Source organism: Zea mays, chromosome 8 (genome assembly GCF_902167145.1).
Source record: "Zea mays cultivar B73 chromosome 8, Zm-B73-REFERENCE-NAM-5.0, whole genome shotgun sequence".
Taxonomy (NCBI): domain Eukaryota; kingdom Viridiplantae; phylum Streptophyta; class Magnoliopsida; order Poales; family Poaceae; genus Zea; species Zea mays.
The window spans coordinates 164,161,914-164,186,421 of NC_050103.1; the positions used below are offsets into that span (position 1 = coordinate 164,161,914).

The 24,508-nt window shown below is 45.5% G+C and overlaps 2 protein-coding genes across 4 annotated transcripts; one reads left to right on the top strand and one right to left on the bottom strand.

Moving 5' to 3' along the window:
• The first annotated feature begins 570 nt into the window (after positions 1-570).
• LOC103636281 (Putative regulator of chromosome condensation (RCC1) family protein) lies at positions 571-9,091 on the top strand. Of its 3 annotated transcripts, none has more exons than XM_020543436.2 (10): positions 571-1,238; positions 1,344-1,618; positions 3,157-3,243; positions 3,340-3,429; positions 4,193-4,273; positions 4,405-4,599; positions 5,003-7,126; positions 7,584-7,730; positions 8,022-8,377; positions 8,501-9,091. In XM_020543436.2, the coding sequence occupies exons 7-10, from the start codon at positions 5,084-5,086 to the stop codon at positions 8,631-8,633; spliced, it is 2,679 nt and encodes an 892-aa protein (XP_020399025.1). In that variant the 5' UTR covers positions 571-1,238; positions 1,344-1,618; positions 3,157-3,243; positions 3,340-3,429; positions 4,193-4,273; positions 4,405-4,599; positions 5,003-5,083; the 3' UTR covers positions 8,634-9,091. The 3 variants fall into 3 exon arrangements, with proteins under 3 accessions (XP_020399025.1, XP_008656863.1, XP_035817777.1); XM_035961884.1 differs by having other exon boundaries at positions 579-1,238; positions 1,344-1,654; XM_008658641.3 differs by lacking the exon at positions 1,344-1,618.
• A 324-nt stretch (positions 9,092-9,415) lies between these two features.
• On the bottom strand, positions 9,416-10,577 carry LOC103636282 (putative germin-like protein 3-2). Its single transcript, XM_008658642.3, has 2 exons — positions 10,394-10,577; positions 9,416-10,255 (listed from the first exon to the last, which is right to left on the bottom strand). The coding sequence occupies exons 1-2, from the start codon at positions 10,527-10,529 to the stop codon at positions 9,711-9,713; spliced, it is 681 nt and encodes a 226-aa protein (XP_008656864.1). The 5' UTR covers positions 10,530-10,577; the 3' UTR covers positions 9,416-9,710.
• Positions 10,578-24,508: the final 13,931 nt, after the last annotated feature.

A 24,508-nucleotide genomic window follows, 5' to 3' on the forward strand; every position in this document is an offset into this window, starting at 1 on the left:
AATCTCATTTAACAACTTTTTTTTGATATATAGAATCGCCAAGCCATTTGACCTCTTTTGAGTTATTTGTTGACCATAAATAGTTCACAAAAAATTTTAATTTTAAAAAGCTTCCCTCTACCGAAGCAACCATCAAAATAAAATTTTTTGTTTTGCTTCTTTAGTGGATTTATTATCATCAATATAAATATAAAAATTAAGAGCTAAACCAAATACTATTTTGAAACGGATGGAGTATTCAATAAGTAACTGAGACATTAGTTTACCAATATAAATGAGACTAGTCGATAACTCGATAGCGCATCACTTTTTACATATTTGTGTCTAGAATAGATATGCTTAACAAAAAAAATGCCAGCATCCAATGGCTAGGGGATCCTCTGTTTTTAGGACTCGGTGTGGCCGCACACACCGCACCTCTTCAAGGCCGGCCCTGCATCGCAGAGGAGGGTACTCAAACCTCAAGGGCGACGAGGAACGACGATCGCCAGTGTGCATCCGTTTTCACGAGGAGAGGCCGTGTCGTATGGGCGGCGGGGACAAAGGGGCCGGCGGCGTCGTGCTTGGCCTGAAGCCCTGAACGGCGACGGGGACAAAGGGGCCAGCGGCGTCGTGCTTGGCCACGAAGGCGAGGCGGCGGCTAGGAAGCCTGAACAAGCCAATGTTAGAAGAGTGAGGGAAGGTCTACATGCTAATATGCCAAGGTGAGACAATCCAGCGTTGGATCAGAAATTAAAGACTGAGATTTTACGTGTGCACCATGTGCACCGATCAGTGATGTGCACAGGATACGCCGCCGATCCCCTATTCCCCTCCCTCCACAGCCTCCTCTCTTTCTCTCTCCCGACTCCTCAACATCGCGACCTCTCTCCCCTCCCCTGCCCCTGCCCCTCCCACCTCCCTGCACCGCCAAACCCCTCGCTCCCGCCTCCTCCTCCGCCGCTCTAAGATCTGGTCTCTCGCGGCCCTGCGGCGCGCCCCGAGCTCGTCGCCTCGCGCGCACGCGAGCTTCCCTGCCCACCCGGACACGAGCCGACGAGCGAGCCCCCCATTGCGGCGCCCCGTTTCCCCCGCACGCGGCGGCAGGGCGCGGAGAGCGAGTCCGGCAGTCCGCGCGCGCCTGTTCGTGATGGGGCGGTGCTGGCGCCGGGGCTGATGCGGAGGCCGCTGCCATGTCGGACGTCTCGTTGGATCTCGGCGGCATCCGGGCGGGGCCCGTGGAGCGTGACATCGAGCAGGTACGTGCAGCGTGCTGCTAACTCTTCTCCGCCTGGATTGATTTCTCCTCCTCCATCCATGGTTGATGGTTCTACTGTGGGTGCAACTGAGATGTGGATGTGCAGATCATCATCTATCGCCTGCGTGCTCTCAGCCCGCGTTGGGCGGATTGATTTCCCCTCCCCGGTCCATGGTTCTACCGTGGGTGCAACTGAGATGTGGATGGGCAGCGCCTACGTGCTCTCTGCCCACGCGTAGCGCGGAATTTTGGGCCAGCTCGTGCTCTTTGTGTGCGGACGTGAAATGGTGCCTGATTCCGGCGGAATTCATGGTCCTTGATGCTGTGGTTCGATGGTTTTCTTCTTACGTGCTACATTGAAGCTCAGACTGGACATTACAGGTCGCTGTTCCCCTTCCTCTGCTGAAATTCCGGGAGGTAGGAAGGTTGTTGACTTGTTTGGCGTCCAACCACTAATTCGGGTGTATAGAGGTCAAGCCGGGACTATTATGCTTCTCATTCCCTGTTTTCTGGAGCTGAGGGGATCAGTCGACAGTGGCATACTTCGGTGAACAGAAGATTCATTCTGGGAGCGAGGACCCTTACTTGTTAGTCTAGTTCTTTGACTTGCACGCTCGTGCCTTTTCCCCTTGCTGTTTTGGCCTTGGTGCTGTGCTTGCCCATTCTGTTGTAGCTGCTACATGGCGCGCTGAAGTCGAGCTGAGGTTTGACGGATGTCGCATTGGGTTTTGTGGAATTGTGAAGAATTGTTTGGGGATGGTTGCCGTGGCTTTGTGGTTTTGCGGATTTCAACTCCTGTATGTTTTGAGAGGCATGTCCGACCACATGGCACACAAATGGACAGTTTAAGCTGATTCTACTACTGTAGTCCTATACTTCTATTTTTGGCACCAAGGAGGGTGTTGCAGTGTGCGGGCTTTGGAATCAAGCGATGCTTGATTTGTTTTTTTCTTTATGTATGTACAATATATGTCCACCATTCCGTTTGTGGCTTGTTCGTTTCACCTTTAATCCATGTGGACTGGGTATGTGGACTGGGTGGTATCGAGTCGGTTTAAATTCATAGCAAGTCAAAATCTATCTCAATCCATACTAATACCACTCCAATCCACATGGAATTGGAATAACCGAACAAGGCCTGAGTGAAGATAAGACTGGATTAGGATACTTGGATACAATCAGCATGCTTTAACTGATTATGCTGACAACCGATAAAAGGACATTTTCATTTGTTTCTTACCCAATAATGCATTTCACATTTTTTTGCTATTAAGGGACCACATTTGTCATTCCATATAATGTGTGACATAAGAGCTGATGGGGACACTGATCAAAACACTGTTTCAGTTCTGGAGTTTATACTTTATAGTGAGATGCTTCATAAGCTTCCTTCCAAGTGCATCTGACAAGATGCTAATAATGCAAAGTAGTTAAAACAAACACAATACAGGAAAAGGTCATGCATAACTGAAAATATCGCAATCATTGATTGTTCTTATCAAATCAGCAAGCTAGTGGCTGTAGTTGCACTCATTATTAGAACTCAACTAGTGTGATAGGGGTTATTTTGGTTTTATCCTTTGTTGTAAATAAATGAAACCATAAAAGAAGGGCACACATATCAGTCTGATGCTTAGTGAAAATGGTCGATATGAAGAATGAGCTGTATGGCATCAGCAGCAAAACAAAAGTAGTAAAAAACTGACCCATATTGTATATTGAACCGTTAGCAACTTCAATTATTATTATTATTATTATTATTTCATTAATACTATAAAACCTATTATTTACCCCATGTCTATTTTATATGTTCAAAACGTTATGGAAGTTGCATTCTCCTAGTTGTTAGTTTTTCTTTCTCCATATTTTGATGACCTGATAAGATGATATTTGAGGCTTGACAGCATCCTTCTTTGCAGGCCATCACTGCTCTCAAGAAAGGAGCATACTTGCTGAAGTACGGACGTAGAGGAAAACCAAAGTTTTGTCCATTTAGGTTATCCAATGTGAGCCTTATTTAGACTCTCCAATTAACAGTGGTTCTGTGCCGTCACAATCCTCTGGCTTGTATGGTGTATTTTATGCTTTTTTTGCTCCTTCAGGATGAATCTGTACTGATATGGTTCTCAGGGAAAGAAGAGAAACATCTAAGGTTGAGCCATATATCCAAGATAATTCCTGGGCAACGGACTGTAAGTTAATGTTCTTAGGAGTAGGAGGCCTAGACTCATTTTTAAGAAGATTATCATGTCTAGCAATTTCTCCATCAACAAGCTTCATATTAAAAATGTCTTGATTTTCTGGTGATGTTTGCTTGTCAACCCATATGGATGAACTTAATTGCATTTCTGAAGTCCTTATTTTCACACTAGTATGGCTAAATAGTTTTGTGATGCGAAAGGGCATCTAGCTGAGTTGGTTAGGTGGTTTGAGTAGCACTCGTGAGGTCCTGAGTTCGAATCTCAGTGTGAGCGAATTTTAGGCTGAGGTTAAAAAAATGTCACTTGCTGGTTCCTCTAGTTGTATGCACATGAGATGGATTGACCTATGCGGGGCGAATACTTGTGTAAGGGTTGGGAGGGTTCAAAGCACGAGTAAAGATCTGGTACATAGGGGGCAGACCCTCACGCTGCACGGAGGGCCAACTTTCGTGACCTTTCTTGGTCGGGCTCTGATTGGGCTTCTTCTTAATATAATACCGTGAGGGCGGTCTTTCCCCTAACGACCGAGTTTTTTTAAATAGTTTTGTGAAATTAAAAATAACTAGAACAACTCTTGTATTATCTTGCTACTTTTGACGCCTATACTAAAGAATTTAGATTTTGTGTCGGGTTACAATTGAATTCCATTGTTAATGAACAAAAACTATATGTTTCCTTAGAAGTATTTCCATTTTCCATCCGTGATGAAATTGGTTGTCTTACTTTACTAACTAGACCTTTTTTTATCATTCAGTCAATTTTTCAGAGGTATCCACGGCCTGAGAAAGAATGCCAGTCTTTTTCTCTAATTTCACATGATAGGTCATTGGATGTAGTAAGTTATCCCTGGTTCATATTTTTATATGTTTTGTCTTTGTTGGCTCTGTTGCTACAACACCCCCTCCCCTCTAACTCTTAGTTTTGTATTCACATGGTGACATGATTTGTTTTGTTCATTGATATCAGATATGCAAAGATAAAGATGAAGCTGAAGTATGGTTCGCTGGGCTGAAAACACTGATTTCACGTTGTCACCAAAGAAAATGGAGAACTGAATCTAGAAGTGATTTGCTTTCCTCTGGTGCAACTAGTCCGAGGACTTACACACGACGGAGTTCTCCTTTGAGTTCACCTTTCAGCAGCAATGACAGCATCCACAAGGTATTACTGTCTCTATTGTCTATTGTATTAAAATCCTACCTAGATGACTAGAAGACTAGAGTAAAACATTCGAGTTTTCAACCCTTAATTGTGCTGGGAAGTCTCTTCATAGTTAGAAGGGATCCAGTTTTCATGTTGTTGGTTCAGCTAGCGATTTCTCCACTCAAATCATTCTGGAAACACCTTGTTTTCACTGATGTGTTCAATCAGAGCAGGAAGCCTTGGCAGAAATTTGATGACAGATGACACTAGAGTGCAAAGCTAGAAAAGAAAGCTTTTTTTGTCAAATTGCTAGTGTACTTAATCACTTTTAATGGTTTCTCCTTCCCTTCACATTACTTTGCAATATATGTCATCTTTTTTTATATTGTCATTTATTTTTGAAAATGAATTTTTATACCAGGATGGCAGTGACAATTATCGACTCCGTACTCCATATGGAAGCCCACCAAAGAATGGATTGGAGAAGGCATTTTCTGATGTCATGCTGTATGCAGTTCCTCCCCGTGGTTTCTTTCCATCAGATTCTAATGCTGGATCTGTCCATTCTATGTCTTCTGGACACTCGGATAACACAAATGGGCACCCTAGAGGCGTTCCAATGGATGCTTTCCGAGCCAGTTATTCAAGTGCAGTTAGTTCATCTAGTCATGGTTCTGGTCATGACGATGGTGATGCTTTAGGCGATGTTTTTATATGGGGAGAAGGAACCGGGGAAGGAATTCTTGGTGGTGGTGGTTCAAGAGTTGGAAGCTCCTCAGGTGCAAAAATGGACTGCCTTGTACCAAAACCGTTAGAATTTGCCGTGCGACTTGATGTGCAGAACATATCTTGTGGAGGAAGGCATGCTGCACTTGTTACTAAACAAGGCGAGATATACTCATGGGGTGAGGAATCAGGGGGACGGCTTGGTCATGGTGTTGATTGTGATGTGTCTCAGCCAAAACTTATTGATGCTCTTTCTCATATGAACATTGAGCTTGTAGCATGTGGTGAATATCACACTTGTGCTGTTACACTATCTGGAGATCTTTACACATGGGGGGATGGCACATTTAAATTTGGGCTTTTAGGTCATGGAAATGATATCAGTCACTGGGTACCAAAGCACGTGAATGGACCATTAGAGGGCATACATGTTTCATCAATTTCATGTGGACCTTGGCATACAGCCGTAGTAACTTCCGCTGGACAGCTTTTCACATTTGGTGATGGATCTTTTGGGGTTCTGGGCCATGGAGATCGTGAGAGTATCTCGGTCCCCAGGGAAGTTGAATCTCTCAAAGGGCTACGCACGGTGCGGGCAGCTTGTGGTGTTTGGCACACTGCTGCAGTTGTAGAAGTCATGGCTGGGAATTCAAGTTCTAGCAATTGTTCTTCTGGTAAGATATTTACATGGGGTGATGGTGATAAAGGTCGCTTAGGTCATGGTGACAAGGGACCAAAACTTGTCCCAACTTGTGTGGCTGCTTTGGTGGAGCCCAATTTTTGTCAGGTTGCTTGTGGGCATTGCTTGACAGTAGCCCTAACAACTTCTGGGCATGTGTATACAATGGGCAGTGCTGTCTATGGTCAACTTGGGAATGCACAAGCTGATGGTATGCTTCCTGTGCGTGTTGAAGGGAAGCTACACAAAAACTTTGTGGAGGAGATTTCATGTGGCGCTTATCATGTGGCTGTATTGACTTCTAAGACCGAGGTGTACACATGGGGAAAAGGTGCAAATGGGCGGTTAGGTCATGGCGATACTGATGATAAGAATACTCCTACATTGGTCGAAGCACTGAAAGATAAGCAAGTCAGAATTGTTGTTTGTGGAATTAATTTCACTGCAGCAATATGCATTCACAAATGGGTATCTGGAGTTGATCAATCGATGTGCTCAGGTTGCCGTCAGCCATTCAACTTGAGGAGAAAACGCCATAATTGTTACAACTGTGCTCTAGTATTTTGTCATTCCTGCAGCAGTAAAAAATCCCTGAAGGCTTCATTAGCACCTAATACAAACAAGCCCTACCGTGTCTGCGATACCTGCTACAGCAAACTGACAAAGGGACTTGAGACGGATATGCATTCTTCAGCGAAGCGAGCTGCTACTGTACCGGGAGTCAGTGATGCAAATGAGGAGGATCTGGAAACAAGGTCAAATGCTCAACTATCAAGGTTGTCTTCAATGGAATCTTTTAAGCATTTGGATAGCAGATATTCCAAGAAAAATAAGAAGTTTGAATTTAATAGCACTCGTGTTTCCCCTGTGCCTAATGGAAGTTCACATTGGAGTGGACTAAACATTTCAAGATCTTTCAATCCTGTATTTGGATCTTCAAAGAAGTTCTTCTCAGCATCAGTTCCTGGATCTAGAATTGTTTCTAGGGCAACATCACCGATTTCAAGAAGAGCAAGCCCTCCACGATCTACAACACCAACACCTACTCTGGGTGGTCTAACATCTCCAAGAGTTGTTCCCAATGATGGCAAGCCAACAAATGATGCATTAAGCCAAGAGGTTCTGAATTTGAGGTCTCAGGTACACATTTTGCTCCACATTTTTAATGCTATTTGATTGGTACATTGATATTTGTATTTTTTCTTTCAGTAGTTGACAGTTTAAATCTAGTGGAGTTTTAGCTGATACCATGCTCGATTTTCAGCACAAGAAAGCAGTGCGTTTTGTCTTATACTGAACTTTTGATTCTAGGCTCTAAAAGATAGCTTACAGGTTTTTAGGTCTGCTTACCCTCTGTAACCTTGCACTGTAGACAACTAGACATATACACTTTTGTTCTGTAACAGTAACAAAGTATGGAGAATGGAAGTTCATTAAATTTTGGCGGATTGTTACCTGCCTACTTGATACTAATATGGCGGACGGGACAACATATAGGAGTTTCAAGATTTGAACCTCTTTTCCCCTTAAAGCTAAGTATCATCAGAACTTCAGAAGAGAGGACTTACTGCTCATGTAGTTAGCTCTTGACTTACAGGTGGAGAGTCTTGCTAGGAAGTCTCAACTCCTGGAAGTGGAGCTGGAAAGAACTACCAAACAACTGAAGGAAGCTATTTCTATTGCTGGTGAGGAAACTGCAAAGTGCAAGGCAGCAAAGGAAGTAATCAAGTCACTCACTGCACAAGTAAGGCTGCTTACTGTATGGGCTTGCAATTTTATCTCTTTTTTTGTGCCCACATATAAGTTTATCAGAATAATTTCAACATTAGCATTTAGGAGAAATTAAAGCAGTTTGTTTTAATGGAAAAATCTGAAGTCTTGAATAATTCGGAATCAATTATTGGCTATAAGGTCCCACATTTAAATGTGACTCTGTATATTCATGGCTAATGGCTAATAAAGAAAAGGGCTTTGTAACTCAGTACCACTTATGGCAGCTATCATCTGATGGTCAACTCCATTCTTTATGTAATAGTTGAAGGGGATGGCAGAGAGATTACCTGGAGGAGCAGCCAAGAACACTAAGTTGCCACCTCTTCCTGGAATTTTCATTCCAAGTGACATTCCGTCTATGCCTACGGAGAGTGAGGGCAGCCCAAGCAGCTCTGGAGAACAAATCATAAATGGTCATAATGGATTGCTTACTTCTAATGGACAAAGTTCTATTAGGAATAAAACGAGCCATCCAGAAGTTGGCAAGAATGGAGGTAGGCTGCCTGATGCTGAATCTTGCCACGATGCTGAATGGGTAGAGCAAGATGAACCAGGTGTTTACATTACTCTCACTGCGTTGCCTGGAGGCGCCAGAGATCTCAAGCGGGTTCGGTTCAGGTAGGTGCTTTTGAATCCTGCTCAGCAGGCAACTTCTATAGCTAGTATCCAACTTACAACGTGTTCCCGTTAAATTTTCATGTGGTTCAGCTCGTGACTTCCATTTTTGTTATGTAAATATAGCCGGAAGAGATTCAGTGAGACACAAGCAGAACAGTGGTGGCAACAGAACCGGGCGAGGGTATACCAGCAGTACAATGTCCGCGTGATTGACAAATCGACCGCCAGTGTCAACAGTGACATTGCGGCTAACTGACACTAGATTGACCTGGAGAAACATACCTGATTACAAGCGGAGCTGAGGCCATGTAACCTGAAGGGCTCTCTCGTCAGTCAAGCTGGGTTGCTAACGTGGCTACCATTTTACCTACCCCCCTGAGAAGAGGTGGTTTCTGCTCCCAGGAAAACAGGAAGTTTTTTTTATCTTCAGTTTTACATAATTCTTTACTCTTACCCCGACCCCCCCCCCCTTTTTTTTTCTCATTGTGTGAAAAGTAGAGTGCTTGAGCAGAGGTAATGTAAATGCTTAGTAGAAGCAGGCTAATCTATCTTGTAAATGCATAAGCAAGCATCGGTTTTAGAATGCCTTGGGAATCTTCCAATATGATTGCAAATGCAAATGGCAAATCTGGGCCAAGTATTGATGGTCTCTGAAGTTTGTAGTAGAGCCTGTATGCATATAAATCTGAAGCAATCCCGAGGTCGGAAGTCGTACAAGTGATTAAGTACTCCCTCTACTGAACCAAATCATAAGATGTTTTAGTAATTCTACGATTGACTTTTTTTATCCTAAGTTTTACCTGCTAGTAAATAATATGGCTTTGATTTTTTTATTTTTTCATGAAAATAATTGAATAAGACGAGTTGTTTAAATTTGGCATAAAAAAGGCAAACGAATTATAATTGGTAAAAAGGTCAAAATGAGTTATAATTTCGGATGGAGGGGGTAGTTTTTACTTTGTATCTGAATATATATGTGCATAGATATAATGTATGTCTAGGTGCCTAAATATATATATGCGTGGTAAAAGCTATGAATAGAAAAAACTTAACTGTCTTATAAATTGAAAGGAAGTGTAATTTGGATCGAAGGGACTATGGTGCAAGAGCAACAGTATTAATCCAGGCAACAATTAATGTAATCAGGACACTCATTACTCTGGATTTGCACGTCGACAGAAACACACCACCTTACACATCATACAAAGCGACAGTGCTTGTTCAATTAAACCACGCCTCGATTGTTATTAATACCAGCGTACGTATATATAATACGTACACGTACGTACGTGGCGCTTGCATTGCATGAGCATGGCAGTGGCAAGGTCTACTTCTACTTGGGCGGGAACTTGGACCTGATGGCCTCCACGAGTCCTCCGTCGACGTGGAAGCTCCTGGCGAGCACGTCGGTGGGCACGGGCGGCGACGAGCCGAAGAGGGCCTCGGCGACGGGCTGCGTGCCTGGCAGCTGACTGTCGAAGGCGGAGAGGGCGACGGCGGGGTCGCCGCCCCTGTTCCTCTGGTAGTGGACGAGGCCGCGGGGGAAGACGAAGACATCGCCGGCGCTGACGGTGCGCGCGTACAGGCGGTTGCTGGCGGCGGCGACGAAGCCGACGTCGAGGGAGCCCTGGAGGACGAAGATGACCTCGGTGGCGCGCGGGTGGACGTGCGGCGGGTTCACGCCCCACGGCGCGTAGTCGATGCGCGACAGCGACACGCCCAGCGTGTTCAGCCCCGGAAGCGTGTCCGCGCTCGCCGCCGTCACCGCGGACCCCAGCGCGTTGGCCGTGTTGCCGGCGCTCGCCAGCGCGCCGGAGAAGAAGTCGCAAGCCGTCACGTTCTCCGGCCTCTTGCACGGGAATCCGTTCAGCCGCAGTGCTGCATGCATGCAAGGCGCATACACATATATGTACAGAGCGTAGAGGAGTCCGCCGAAATTAAAGACAATCAATGTTGCTAATGCAGTAATGCTAGCTAGAGTGTGTGGAGATCATCGATCGTGGATGGATCACTTACGGCCCTTGAGGGATTTGTAGTCGGCGACGCAGATGTCCTGGAGCATGTCGGGGTCGCCGGCCAGTGAGGGGGCGGCGAGCGCCATGAGGAGGACGGCCGCGGCGAGGAGGGACGAAGTGGCGAGCTTGTTGGCCATGGTCGGTCGATCCACGTCAAGAAGTATACGTACTTGCAAGTGGAAGGGGGGGGGGGGGGGGGGGGGGGGGGGGGTGGGAATGGATGGGTTCGGGACGGTGAGGGCGGGCAGCTGGTATTATATTTATACTGGTTAATTACTGGTGTCTCTCTCTCGATCGGACGTATGCATGCATGTGAACAGGTTAATTTGGAAGACCGAGGCATAATGTACATACGGTGTAATAAGGTAGGCTTTGAGTACATGTCGTCGTTCTTTCTTGTTGTAGGTCTCTTGTCTCCGTCGTTTGAGATAGAGAGAGAGGTGTAATACGCGTGCACGCACCATCGCAACGTACATATATACGCTTCTGTGACGACAGATATGAGTGCATACCCCCGAATTTTTTGTATTTTAGCCATTAAATAGAAGTAAAATCACGTTTAGACTAAAAAAAAATTTAAACTCAGTTTTGGACCCTTAGCTCGGCGCCATAGCCTGTGGCGCCGAGCTAACACAGCTCGGCGCCGAGCTATGACGTGGCAGCAACGGCTAGTTGCGTCCAGGGCTGACCTGGCTCTGACGTGGTGGCGGCGCGGCCTCGTAGCTCGGCGTCACAGATCTTGGCGCCGAGCTACAAATTCCTATAAAAACGCCCGCGCGGCTGGCCGAGAGCAGCTCATTTCATCACATTTCCAAACTTCGTCAAAATTTGCTGGATTCAAAGATTTGAGTTGGTTCACTTCGTAGACCAAGGTATGATTTCCAACTGATTCGTTTTGTATATTGAGTTGTTAGTTTAATAATTTGTATACACCTATTATATTATCATTTCGATTATTAGTTTGTGTAAACTTATTATAAAGCATAATAGGTACAAGTGATAATTATAATCGTTTATTAGATGAAAGACATGTACCGAGAGGCGTTGTGGCAGAAGAGAGGTCGTCCTCGGGAGTTATATCCGGACGTATCTAGTAAGGATGCTCCTGTTCCTCCTGAACTCCCCGTGCCTAACTGTGACTGTGGCAGACTGGCTTGGGTACATCAATCACAACATCCAGACACGGCTGCTCGCTGCTACTACCTTTGTGGCACTTTGGACGTACGTAGCTTATGACTTGTCACTTAATTTTGTTCGCATTCATTATTTTGTAGATATGTAATAGTGAAAGGGAAATGTGCCCTTGGGCCATTTCTAAGTATTTTGGTGACTGAGTACCAACACAAGTGCTTAAATGTGAATCTATACCCATGGATGGACAAAGTGCAAATCAAGAGTAAATTAAGGTATGTTTCTAAGCCTTAGTACATTGTTTTGAAGACTAATGTGTTGTGTCTAAGTGCTTGAAAAAGGAGAAATTGAGTCAGAGAAAAGTTGGCTGTGTACAGCCAAAAGGCTGTTCGGTCTGGAGCACCGGACTGTCCGGTGGTGCACCGGACAGTGTCCGGTGCGCCAGACTGACTCGGGCGAACTGGCAGCTCTCGGGAATTTACCGACGACGTACGGCTATAATTCACCGGACTGTCCGGTGTGCACCAGACTGTCCGGTGAGCCAACGGTCGGCCGGGCCAACGGTCGGCCGCGCGATCTGCGCGGGACACGTGGCCGAGCCAACGGCTAGAAGGGGGCACCGGACTGTCCGGTGTGCACCGGACATGTCCGGTGCGCCAACGGCTCTCTGGTGGCCAACGGTCGGCTGTGCCGTTTAAGGAAAGAAATTGGGCACCGGACAGTGTCCGGTGTGCACCGGACTATCCGGTGCACCAGTCGACAGAAGGCAAGATCAGCCTTCCAGATTTGCTCTCAACGGCTCCTAGCTGCCTTGGGGCTATAAAAGGGACCCCTAGGCGCATGGAGGAAGATACCAAGCATTCCTACAACATTCCTAAGCACCAAGACATCGATTCTGCGCATTTGGTTCATTGTGATAGCATCTAGAGCTCTTGTTGAGTTGTGAACTCATTGAGTTGTGTTGCGAGCTCTTGTTGCGACTTGTGTGCGTGCTGTTGCTCTGATTTTGAGTCTTGTGTGCGTTGCTAGTTCCTCCCTTACTCCGTATTTCTTTGTGAATCTCAAGTGTAAGGGCGAGAGGCTCCAAGTTGTGGAGATTCCTCGCAAACGGGATATTGAAAGGCAAAGCAAAACACTGTGGTATTCAAGTTGGTCTTTGGACCGCTTGAGAGGGGTTGATTGCAACCCTCGTCCGTTGGGACGCCACAACGTGGAGTAGGCAAGCGTTGGTCTTGGCCGAACCACGGGATAAACCACTGTGTCATCTCTGTGTTTGATCTCTTGTGGCATTGTGTTTTGTTGAGACTCCTCTCTAGCCACTTGGCGATTATTGTGCTAACACTTAACAAGTTTTTGTGGCTATAAGTTTAAGTTTCACAGGATCACCTATTCACCCCCCCTCTAGGTGCTCTCAATTGGTATCAGAGCCGTTCTCTTCACAAAGGGACTAACCGCCCGAAGAGATGGATCCTAAAGGGAAGGGAATCGTGATCAACGACAAGGAGAAGGAGTCCTTCGTCAACGAGCCAAGGGATGACAAGTCCAACGACTCAGGCTCGGGCCACAGACGCAAAGATGGGAAGAAGAAGAAGACAAGACGCATCAAGGAGATCGTCTACTACGACAGCGATGAGTCTACTTCCTCCCAAAAGGACGACGACCACAACGAATACGAGAGAAAGAAACCGGTCAATTCGAACTTTTCTTTTGATTACTCTCGTATTCCTCAAAGTACTAATGCTCATTTATTATCTATTCCACTTGGTAAACCTCCTCATTTTGATGGAGAGGACTACGGATTTTGGAGTCACAAAATGCGTAGTCACTTGTTCTCTCTCCATCCTAGCATATGGGAGATTGTAGAAAATGGAATGCACTTTGATAGTACAGATAGTCCCATGTTTATTAATGAACAGATTCGTAAAAATGCACAAGCTACTACTGTGTTGCTAGCCTCTTTGTGCAGGGACGAGTACCATAAGGTGAGCGGCTTGGACAATGCCAAGCAGATCTAGGACACCCTCAAGATCTCTCATGAGGGGAATGATGTCACCTTGCTCACCAAGATGGAGTTGGTGGAGGGCGAGCTTGGACGGTTCGCAATGATAAGGGGCGAGGAGCCAACTCAAACATACAACCGGCTCAAGACCCTTATCAACAAAATAAGGAGCTACAGAAGCACGCGATGGATGGATCACGACGTCGTCCGCCTAATGCTAAGGTCCTTTACCGTTCTTGATCCTCATTTGGTGAACAATATTCGTGAAAATCCTAGGTACACCAAGATGTCGCCCGAAGAAGTTCTGGGGAAGTTCGTAAGCGGGCGAATGATGATCAAGGAGGCAAGATATGTGGACGACACGTTGAACGGTCCTATTCATGAGCCTCAACCCATTGCTCTCAAGGCAACGAGGAGCAAGGAGGCGCTACCGAGCAAGGTGGCGCAAGTTGAGGCGGCCGGGCTAAATAATGAGGAGATGGCCCTCATCATTAAGCGCTTCAAGACGACGCTTAAAGGTCGTAAGGGACAGCCAAGCAAGACCAAGACAAAGGAGAAGCGCTCGTGCTTCAAATGTGGTAAGATTGGTCATTTCATTGCTAAATGTCTCGATAATGAAAGTGACCAGGAAAAGGGGAACAAAAGGGAGAAGAAGAAGCATTACAAGAAGGCCAAGGGCGAGGCACATATCGGAAAGGAGTGGGATTCGGATTGCTCTTCCTCCGACTCCGACAATGAAGGACTCGCCGCCACCGCCTTCAGCAAGTCATCCCTCTTCCCCAACGAGCGTCATACTTGCCTCATGGCAAGGGAGAAGAAAGTAAGCACTCATGATACTAGTACTTATGCTTCTTCAAGTGAGGATGAGTCTAGTGATGATGATGAGATAGATTACTCATGCTTATTCAAGGGATTAGATAGATCTAAAATTAATAAGATTAATGAGTTGATTGATGCTTTGAATGACAAGAATAGATTACTAGAAAAACAAGAGGATCTTTTATATGAGGAGCATGATAAATTTGTTAGTGCACAAAATTCTCTTGCTCTAGAAATTAAAAGGAATGAAATGCTCTCTAGTGAATTATCTACTTGTCATGAATCCATCTATAAATTAAAAAGTGTTAATGATGATTTGAATGCTAAGTTAGAAATAGCTAGTAAATCAACATCTTGTGTTGAAATTGTTGAAACTTGCAATAGGTGTAAAGATTTTGACATTGATGCTTGTAGTGAACACCTAGTTTCAATTTCCAAACTTAATGATGAATTGGCTAGTCTTAATGCTCAACTTAAGACTAGCAAGAGTAATTTTGATAAGCTAAAATTTGCAAGGGATGCCTACACAATTGGTAGACACCCCTCAATTAAGGATGGACTTGGCTACAAGAAGGAAGCCAAGAACTTGACAAGCCATAAGGCTCCCATCTCCGCCAAGGAGAAAGGGAAGGCCCCTATGGCTAGTAGTGTGCAAAAGAACCATGCCTTTATGTACCATGATAGGAGACAACCTAGAAATGCTTATAGGAGATGTAACGCATATGATGCTTTTGATTCTCATGACATGTTTGCTTCTAGTTCTTCTTATGTGCATGATAGAAATGTTGGTAGGAGAAATGTTGTTCATAATATACCTAGGAGAAATGTTGTTAATGTTCCTAGGAAAATAATGAATGAACCCTCTACAATTTATCATGCTTTAAATGCTTCCTTTGCTATTTGTAGAAAGGATAGGAAAATAGTCGCTAGGAAGTTAGGGGCAAAATGCAAGGGAGACAAAACTTGCATTTGGGTCCCTAAGGATATTTGCACTAACCTTGTAGGACCCAACATGAGTTGGGTACCTAAGACCCAAGCCTAAATTTGCCTTGCAGGTTTATGCATCCGGGGGTTCAAGCTGGATTATCGACAGCAGATGCACAAACCATATGACGGGGGAGAAGAAGATGTTCACCTCCTACGTCAAGAATAAGGATTCCCAAGATTCAATTATATTCGGTGATGGGAATCAAGGCAAGGTAAAAGGGTTAGGTAAAATTGCAATTTCTAATGAGCACTCTATCTCCAATGTGTTTTTAGTTGAGTCTCTTGGTTACAATTTGCTATCTGTTAGTCAACTATGCAATATGGGATATAATTGTCTTTTTACAAATGTAGATGTGTCTGTCTTTAGAAGAAGTGATGGTTCACTAGCCTTTAAGGGTGTATTAGACGGCAATCTTTACTTAGTTGATTTTGCAAAAGAAGAGGTCGGTCTAGATGCATGCTTAATTGCTAAGACTAGCATGGGCTGGCTGTGGCATCGCCGCTTAGCACATGTGGGGATGAAGAACCTTCACAAGCTTCTAAAGGGAGAACACGTGATAGGTTTGACTAACGTGCAATTCGAAAAAGATAGACCTTGTGCAGCTTGTCAGGCAGGTAAACAGATGGGAGGAGCGCATCACAGCAAGAATGTGATGACCACATCAAGACCCCTGGAGCTGCTACATAAGGACCTCTTCGGACCCGTCGCCTATCTAAGCATAGGAGGAAGTAAGTATGGTTTAGTTGTTGTTGATGACTTTTCCCGCTTCACTTGGGTGTTCTTTTTGCAGGATAAGTCTGAAACCCAAGGGACCCTCAAGCGCTTCCTCAGGAGAGCTCAAAATGAGTTTGAGCTCAAGGTGAAGAAGATAAGGAGCGACAACGGGTCCGAGTTCAAGAACCTTCAAGTGGAGGAGTTCCTTGAGGAGGAAGGGATCAAGCACGAGTTCTCCGCTCCCTACACACCACAGCAAAATGGTGTGGTAGAGAGGAAGAACAGGACGCTAATCGATATGGCGAGGACGATGCTTGGAGAATTCAAGACCCCCGAGCGTTTTTGGTCGGAAGCCGTGAACACGGCTTGCCACGCCATCAACAGGGTCTATCTTCATCGCCTCCTCAAGAAGACTTCGTATGAGCTACTCACCGGTAACAAACCCAATGTATCTTACTTTCGTGTATTTGGGAGCAGGTGCTATATTCTAGTGAAGAAGGGTAGAAATTCTAAATTTGCTCCCAAAGCTGTAGAAGGGTTTTTGTTAGGTTATGACTCAAATACAAAGGCGTATAGAGTCTTCAACAAATCATCGGGTTTGGTTGAAGTCTCTAGCGACGTTGTATTTGATGAGACTAATGGCTCTCCAAGAGAGCAAGTTGTTGATTGTGATGATGTAGATGAAGAAGATGTTCCGACGGCAGCTATACGAACCATGGCGATTGGAGAAGTGCGGCCACAGGAACAAGATGAACGAGATCAACCTTCTTCCTCAACAACGGTGCATCCCCCAACTCAAGACGATGAACAGGTTCATCAAAAGGAGGCGTGTGATCAAGGGGGAGCACAAGATGATCACGTGATGGAGGAAGAAGCGCAACCGGCACCTCCAACCCAAGTTCGAGCGGTGATTCAAAGGGATCATCCCGTCGACCAAATTTTGGGTGACATTAGTAAGGGAGTAACTACTCGATCTCGATTAGTTAATTTTTGTGAGCATTACTCCTTTGTCTCTTCTATTGAGCCTTTCAGGGTAGAGGAGGCCTTGCTAGATCCGGATTGGGTATTGGCCATGCAGGAGGAACTCAACAACTTCAAGCGCAATGAAGTTTGGACACTGGTGCCTCGTCCCAAGCAAAATGTTGTGGGAACCAAGTGGGTGTTCCGCAACAAACAGGACGAGCACGGGGTGGTGACGAGGAACAAGGCTCGACTTGTGGCAAAAGGTTATGCCCAAGTCGCAGGTTTGGACTTTGAGGAGACTTTTGCTCCTGTGGCTAGGCTAGAATCAATTCGTATCTTGCTAGCATATGCCGCTCACCATTCTTTCAGGTTGTACCAAATGGATGTGAAGAGCGCGTTCCTCAACGGGCCGATCAAGGAGGAGGTGTACGTAGAGCAACCCCCTGGCTTCGAGGATGAACGGTACCCCGACCATGTGTGTAAGCTCTCTAAGGCGCTCTATGGACTTAAGCAAGCCCCAAGAGCATGGTATGAATGCCTTAGAGACTTTTTAATTGCTAATGCTTTCAAGGTTGGGAAAGCCGATCCAACTCTTTTTACTAAGACTTGCAATGGTGATCTTTTTGTGTGCCAAATTTATGTCGATGACATAATATTTGGTTCTACTAATCAAAAGTCTTGTGAAGAGTTTAGCAGGGTGATGACGCAGAAATTTGAGATGTCGATGATGGGCGAGTTGAACTACTTCCTTGGGTTCCAAGTGAAGCAACTCAAGGACGGCACCTTCATCTCCCAAACAAAGTACACGCAAGACTTGCTGAAGCGGTTTGGGATGAAGGACGCCAAGCCCGCAAAGACTCCGATGGGGATCGACGGACACACCGACCTCAACAAAGGAGGTAAGTCCGTTGATCAAAAAGCATACCGGTCAATGATAGGGTCTTTACTTTATTTATGTGCTAATAGATCGGATATTATGCTTAGCGTATGCATGTGTGCTAGATTTCAATCCGATCCTAAGGAGTGTCACTTAGTGGCGGTGAAGCGAATTCTTAGATATTTGGTTGCTACGCCTTGCTTCGGGCTCTGGTATCCAAAGGGGTCTACCTTTGACTTGGTTGGATACTCAGATTCCGACTATGCTGGATGTAAGGTCGATAGGAAGAGTACATCAGGGACGTGCCAATTCTTAGGAAGGTCCCTGGTGTCGTGTGAAAGGGAATTAGGCTTACACCTAGTTCCTATATAATTTTGGTGGTTGAATTGCCCAACACAAATCTTTGGACTAACTAGTTTGCCCAAGTGTATAGATTATACAGGTGTAAAAGGTTCACACTCAGCCAATAAAAAGACCAAGTTTTGGATTCAACAAAGGAGCAAAGGGGCAACCGAAGGCACCCCCGGTCTGGCGCACCGGACTGTCCGGTGTGCCACCGGACATGTCCGGTGCACCAGGGGGACTCAGACTCAAACTCTCCACCTTCGGGAATCTCCAGAGGCGACTCGGCTATAATTCGCCGGACTGTCCGGTGTACACCGGACAGTGTCCGGTGCGCCAGGGAAGGTCGGCCTCAGGAACTCGCCAGCCTCGGGTTTTCTCCCTCGCCGCTCCGCTATAATTCACCGGACTGTCCGGTGTGCACCGGACTGTCCGGTGCAACCTCGGAGCAACGGCTACTTCGCGCCAACGGCTACCTGCTGCGGCATTTAATGCGCGCACAGCGCGCGCAGGAGTCAGAATCGCCCATGCTGGCACACCGGACAGCAAACAGTACCTGTCCGGTGTGCACCGGACACCTAGGCGGGCCCACAAGTCAGAAGCTCCAACGGTCAGAATCCAACGGCAGTGATGACGTGGCAGGGGGCACCGGACTGTCCGGTGTGCACCGGACTGTCCGGTGCGCCATCGAACAGACAGCCTCCCAACGACCACTTTTGGTGGTTGGGGCTATAAATACCCCAACCACCCCACCATTCATGGCATCCAAGTTTTCCACTTCTCAACTACTACAAGAGCTCTAGCATTCAGTTCTAGACACACCAAAGAGATCAAATCCTCTCCAATTCCACACAAAGCCCTAGTGACTAGTGAGAGTGATTTGCCGTGTTCTTTTGAGCTCTTGCGCTTGGATTGCTTCTTTTCTTTCTCACTTGTTCTCGAGATCAAAACTCTATTGTAATCAAGGCAAGAGGCACCAATTGTGTGGTGGCCCTTGCGGGGAAGTTTTGTTCCCGGCTTTGATTTGAGAAGAGAAGCTCACTCGGTCCGAGGGACCGTTTGAGAGAGGGAAGGGTTGAAAGAGACCCGGCCTTTGTGGCCTCCTCAACGGGGAGTAGGTTTGAAAGAACCGAACCTCGGTAAAACAAATCCGTGTGTCACACTTCATTATTTGCTCGCGATTTGTTTTGCGCCCTCCCTCGCGGACTCGTTTATATTTCTAACACTAACCCGGCTTGTAGTTGTGTTTATATTTGTAAATTTCAGTTTCGCCCTATTCACCCCCCCTCTAGGCGACTATCAATTGGTATCAGAGCCCGGTGCTTCATTAGAGCCTAACCGCTCGAAGTGATGTCGGGAGATCACGCCAAGAAGGAGATGGAGACCGGCGAAAAGCCCACTACAAGCCACGGGAGCACTTCATCGGAAGAGTCCCGCACCAAGCGGAAGGAGAAGAAGAAGGACTCCTCCAAACGGAAGGAGAAAAAGTCTTCCTCTTCTCACCACAAAGAGAAGAAGGAAAAATCTTCTTCCCACAAGCCGCATCGGAAAGGCAACAAGCACAAGAGGATGAGGAAAGTGGTCTACTACGAGACCGACACTTCATCAACATCTACCTCCGACTCCGATGCGCCCTCCGTAACTTCTAAACGCCAAGAGCGTAAGAAGTTTAGTAAGATCCCCTTACACTATCCTCGTACATCTAGACATACTCCATTACTTTCCGTTCCATTAGGCAAACCGCCAACCTTTGACGGTGAAGATTATGCTAGGTGGAGTGATTTAATGAAATTTCATCTAACCTCACTCCACAAAAGTATATGGAATGTTGTTGAGTTTGGAGCACAGGTACCATCAATAGGGGATGAGGATTATGATGAGGACGAGGTGGCCCAAATCGAGCACTTCAACTCCCAAGCCACAACCATACTCTTGGCCTCTCTAAATAGAGAGGAGTACAACAAGGTGCAAGGGTTGAAAAGTGCAAAGGAAATTTGGGACCTCCTCAAGACCGCGCACGAGGGTGATGAACTAACAAAGATCACCAAGCGGGAAACGATCGAGGGGGAGCTCGGTCGCTTTCGACTTCGCCAAGGGGAAGAGCCACAAGACATGTACAACCGGCTCAAGACTTTGGTGAACCAAGTGCGCAACCTCGGGAGCAAGAAGTGGGATGACCACGAGGTGGTTAAGGTTATTCTTAGATCACTCATTTTCCTTAACCCCACTCAAGTTCAATTAATTCGTGGTAATCCTAGATATACTCAAATGACCCCCGAGGAAGTTATCGGGAATTTTGTGAGCTTTGAATGTATGATCAAGGGCTCAAAGAAGATCAACGAGCTTGATGAATCCTCCACGCCCGAAGCACAACCGGTGGCATTCAAGGCAACGGAGGAGAAGAAGGAGGAGTCTACATCGAGTAGACAACCAATTGACGCCTCCAAGCTCGACAATGAGGAGATGGCTTTAATCATCAAAAGCTTTCGCCAAATCCTCAAGCAACGGAAGGGGAAGGATTACAAATCCCGTTCCAAGAAGGTTTGCTACAAGTGTGGTAAGCCCGGTCATTTCATTGCAAAATGTCCTATGTCTAGTGACAGTGACAGGGGCGACGACAAGAAGGGAAAGAGGAGAGAAAAGAAGAGGTACTACAAGAAGAAGGGCGGCGATGCCCATGTTTGTCGGGAGTGGGACTCCGACGAAAGCTCTAGCGACTCCTCCGACGACGAGGACGCCGCCAACATCGCCGTCACCAAGGGACTCCTCTTCCCCAACGTCGACCACAAGTGCTTCATGGCAAAGGACGGCAAACGGAAGAAGGTTAAATCCAACTCCTCCACTAAATATGAATCGTCTAGTGATGATAATGCTAGTAGTGAGGAAGATAACTTGCGTATCCTTTTTGCCAACCTTAACATGGAACAAAAGGAAAAATTAAATGAGCTAATTAGTGCTATCCATGAAAAGGATGATCTCTTGGACTCCCAAGAGGACTTCCTAATCAAGGAAAATAAAAAACATGTTAAGGTTAAAAATGCTTATGCTCTTGAAATTGAGAAATGTCAAAAATTATCTAGTGAGCTAAGTACTTGCCATGAAACAATAGACAACCTTAGAAATGAAAATGCTAATTTGTTAGCTAAGGTTGATTCTCATGTTTGCAATGTTTCAATTCCCAACCCTAGAAATGATAATGATAATTTGCTTGCTAGGATTGAAGAATTGAACACTTCTCTTGCTAGTCTTAGATTAGAAAATGAAAATTTAATTGCTAAGGCTAAAGATTTTGATGTTTGCAAAACTACAATTTCCGATCTTAGGGATAAAAATGATATTCTTCATGCTAAGATTGTTGAACTTAATTCTTGCAAACCCTCTACATCTATTGTTGAGCATGTATCTATTTGTACTAGATGTAGAGATGTTGATGTTAATGCTATTCATGATCATATGGCTTTAATTAAACAACAAAATGATCATATAGCAAAACTAGATGCTAAAATTGCCGAGCACAACCTAGAAAATGAGAAATTCAAATTTGCTCGTAGCATGCTTTATAATGGGAGACGCCCTGGCATTAAGGATGGCATTGGCTACCAAAGGGGAGACAATGTCAAACTTAGTGCCCCTCCTAAGAACTTGTCTAACTTTGTTAAGGGCAAGGCTCCCATGCCTCAGGATAACGAGGGTTACATTTTGTACCCTGCCGGCTATCCTGAGAGCAAAATTAGAAGAACTCATTCTAGGAAGTCTCACTCTGGCTCTAATTATGCTTTTATATATAAGGATGAGACATCTAGCTCTAGGCAACCAACCCGTGCCAAGTTGCCTAGAAAGAAAACTCCTAATGCATCAAATGAACATAGCATTTCATTTAAGACTTTTGATGCATCTTATGTTTTGACTAACAAATCCGGCAAGGTAGTTGCCAAGTTTGTTGGGGGCAAACACAAGGGCTCCAAGACTTGTGTTTGGGTACCCAAAGTTCTTGTGTCTAATGCCAAAGGACCCAAAACCATTTGGGTACCTAAAGTCAAGAACTAAATTTGTTTTGTAGGTTTATGCATCCGGGGGCTCAAGTTGGATACTCGACAGCGGGTGCACAAACCACATGACAGGGGAGAAAAGGATGTTCTCCTCATATGAGAAAAACCAAGATCCCCAACGAGCTATCACATTCGGGGATGGAAATCAAGGTTTGGTCAAAGGATTGGGTAAAATTGCTATATCACCTGACCATACCATTTCCAATGTTTTTCTTGTAGATTCTTTAGATTACAATTTGCTTTCCGTTTCTCAATTATGTCAAATGGGCTACAACTGTCTATTCACTGATGTAGGTGTCACTGTCTTTAGAAGAAGTGATGATTCAATAGCATTTAAGGGAGTGTTAGAGGGTCAGCTATACTTGGTAGATTTTGATAGAGCTGAACTCGACACTTGCTTAATTGCTAAGACTAACATGGGTTGGCTCTGGCACCGCCGACTAGCCCATGTTGGGATGAAGAATCTTCACAAGCTTCTAAAGGGAGAACACATTTTAGGATTAACAAATGTTCATTTTGAGAAAGACATGGTTTGTAGCGCATGCCAGGCGGGAAAGCAAGTTGGAGCCCATCATCCACACAAGAACATCATGACGACCGACAGGCCGCTTGAGCTACTCCACATGGATCTATTCGGCCCGATTGCCTACATAAGCATCGGCGGGAGTAAGTATTGTCTTGTAATAGTGGATGATTATTCTCGCTTCACTTGGGTATTCTTTTTACAGGAAAAATCTCAAACCCAAGAGACCTTAAAGGGATTCTTGAGACGGGCTCAAAATGAGTTCGGCTTAAGGATCAAGAAAATTAGAAGCGACAACGGGACGGAGTTCAAGAACTCTCAAATCGAAGGTTTCCTTGAGGTGGAGGGCATCAAGCATGAGTTCTCTTCTCCCTACACGCCACAACAAAATGGTGTAGTGGAGAGGAAGAATCGAACTCTATTGGACATGGCTAGGACCATGCTTGATGAGTACAAGACTTCAGATCGGTTTTGGGCCGAGGCGGTCAACACCGCTTGCTATGCCATCAACCGGTTATATCTCCACCGAATCCTCAAGAAGACATCCTATGAACTCCTAACCGGTAAAAAGCCAAATATTTCATATTTTAGAGTTTTTGGTAGCAAATGTTTTATTCTTGTTAAAAGAGGTAGAAAATCTAAATTTGCTCCTAAAACTGTAGAAGGCTTTTTACTAGGATATGACTCAAACACAAGGGCATATAGAGTCTTTAACAAGTCCTCAGGACAAGTTGAAGTTTCTTGTGACGTTGTGTTTGATGAGACTAACGGCTCTTAAGTAGAGCAAGTTGATCTTGATGAGATAGGTGAAGAACAGGCTCCGTGCATCGCGCTAAGGAACATGTCCATTGGGGACGTATGTCCTAAGGAATCCGAAGGGCCTCCACATGCACAAGATCAACCATCCTCCTCCAAGCAAGCATCTCCACCGACTCAAAATGAGGTTGAAGCTCAAGTTGATGAAGTAGAAGATCAAGCAAATGAGCCACCTCAAGATGATGGCAATAATCAAGGGGGAGATGCAAATGATCAAGAAAAGGAGGATGAGCAAGAACCAAGGCCGCCACACCCAAGAGTCCACCAAGCAATACAACGAGATCACCCCGTCGACACCATCCTCGGCGACATTCATAAGGGGGTAACCACTCGATCTCGTGTTGCACATTTTTGTGAACATTACTCTTTTGTTTCCTCTATTGAGCCACACAGGGTAGAGGAAGCACTACAAGATTCGGATTGGGTGGTGGCGATGCAAGAGGAGCTCAACAACTTCACTAGAAATGAGGTATGGCATTTAGTTCCACGTCCTAACCAAAATGTTGTAGGAACCAAATGGGTCTTCCGCAACAAGCAAGATGAGCATGGTGTGGTGACAAGGAACAAAGCACGACTTGTGGCCAAGGGATATTCCCAAGTCGAAGGTTTGGATTTCGGTGAAACCTATGCACCCGTAGCTAGGCTTGAGTCAATTCGCATATTATTGGCCTATGCTACTTACCATGGCTTTAAGCTTTATCAAATGGACGTGAAAAGTGCCTTCCTCAACGGACCAATCAAGGAAGAGGTCTATGTTGAGCAACCTCCCGGCTTTGAAGACAGTGAGTACCCTAACCATGTCTATAGGCTCTCTAAGGCGCTTTATGGGCTCAAGCAAGCCCCAAGAGCATGGTATGAATGCCTAAGAGATTTCCTTATTGCTAATGGCTTCAAA

Coding starts and splice junctions, on each gene's coding strand:
- LOC103636282 (XM_008658642.3), bottom strand. CDS start 10,529: ATGGCCAACAAGCTCGCCACTTCGTCCCTCCTCGCCGCGGCCGTCCTC. Junction 10,256..10,393: donor CTACAAATCCCTCAAGGGCC/GTAAGTGATCCA, acceptor GCATGCATGCAG/CACTGCGGCTGAACGGATTC.
- LOC103636281 (XM_008658641.3), top strand. CDS start 1,173: ATGTCGGACGTCTCGTTGGATCTCGGCGGCATCCGGGCGGGGCCCGTG. Junction 7,127..7,583: donor TTCTGAATTTGAGGTCTCAG/GTACACATTTTG, acceptor CTTGACTTACAG/GTGGAGAGTCTTGCTAGGAA. Junction 7,731..8,021: donor TCAAGTCACTCACTGCACAA/GTAAGGCTGCTT, acceptor TTTATGTAATAG/TTGAAGGGGATGGCAGAGAG.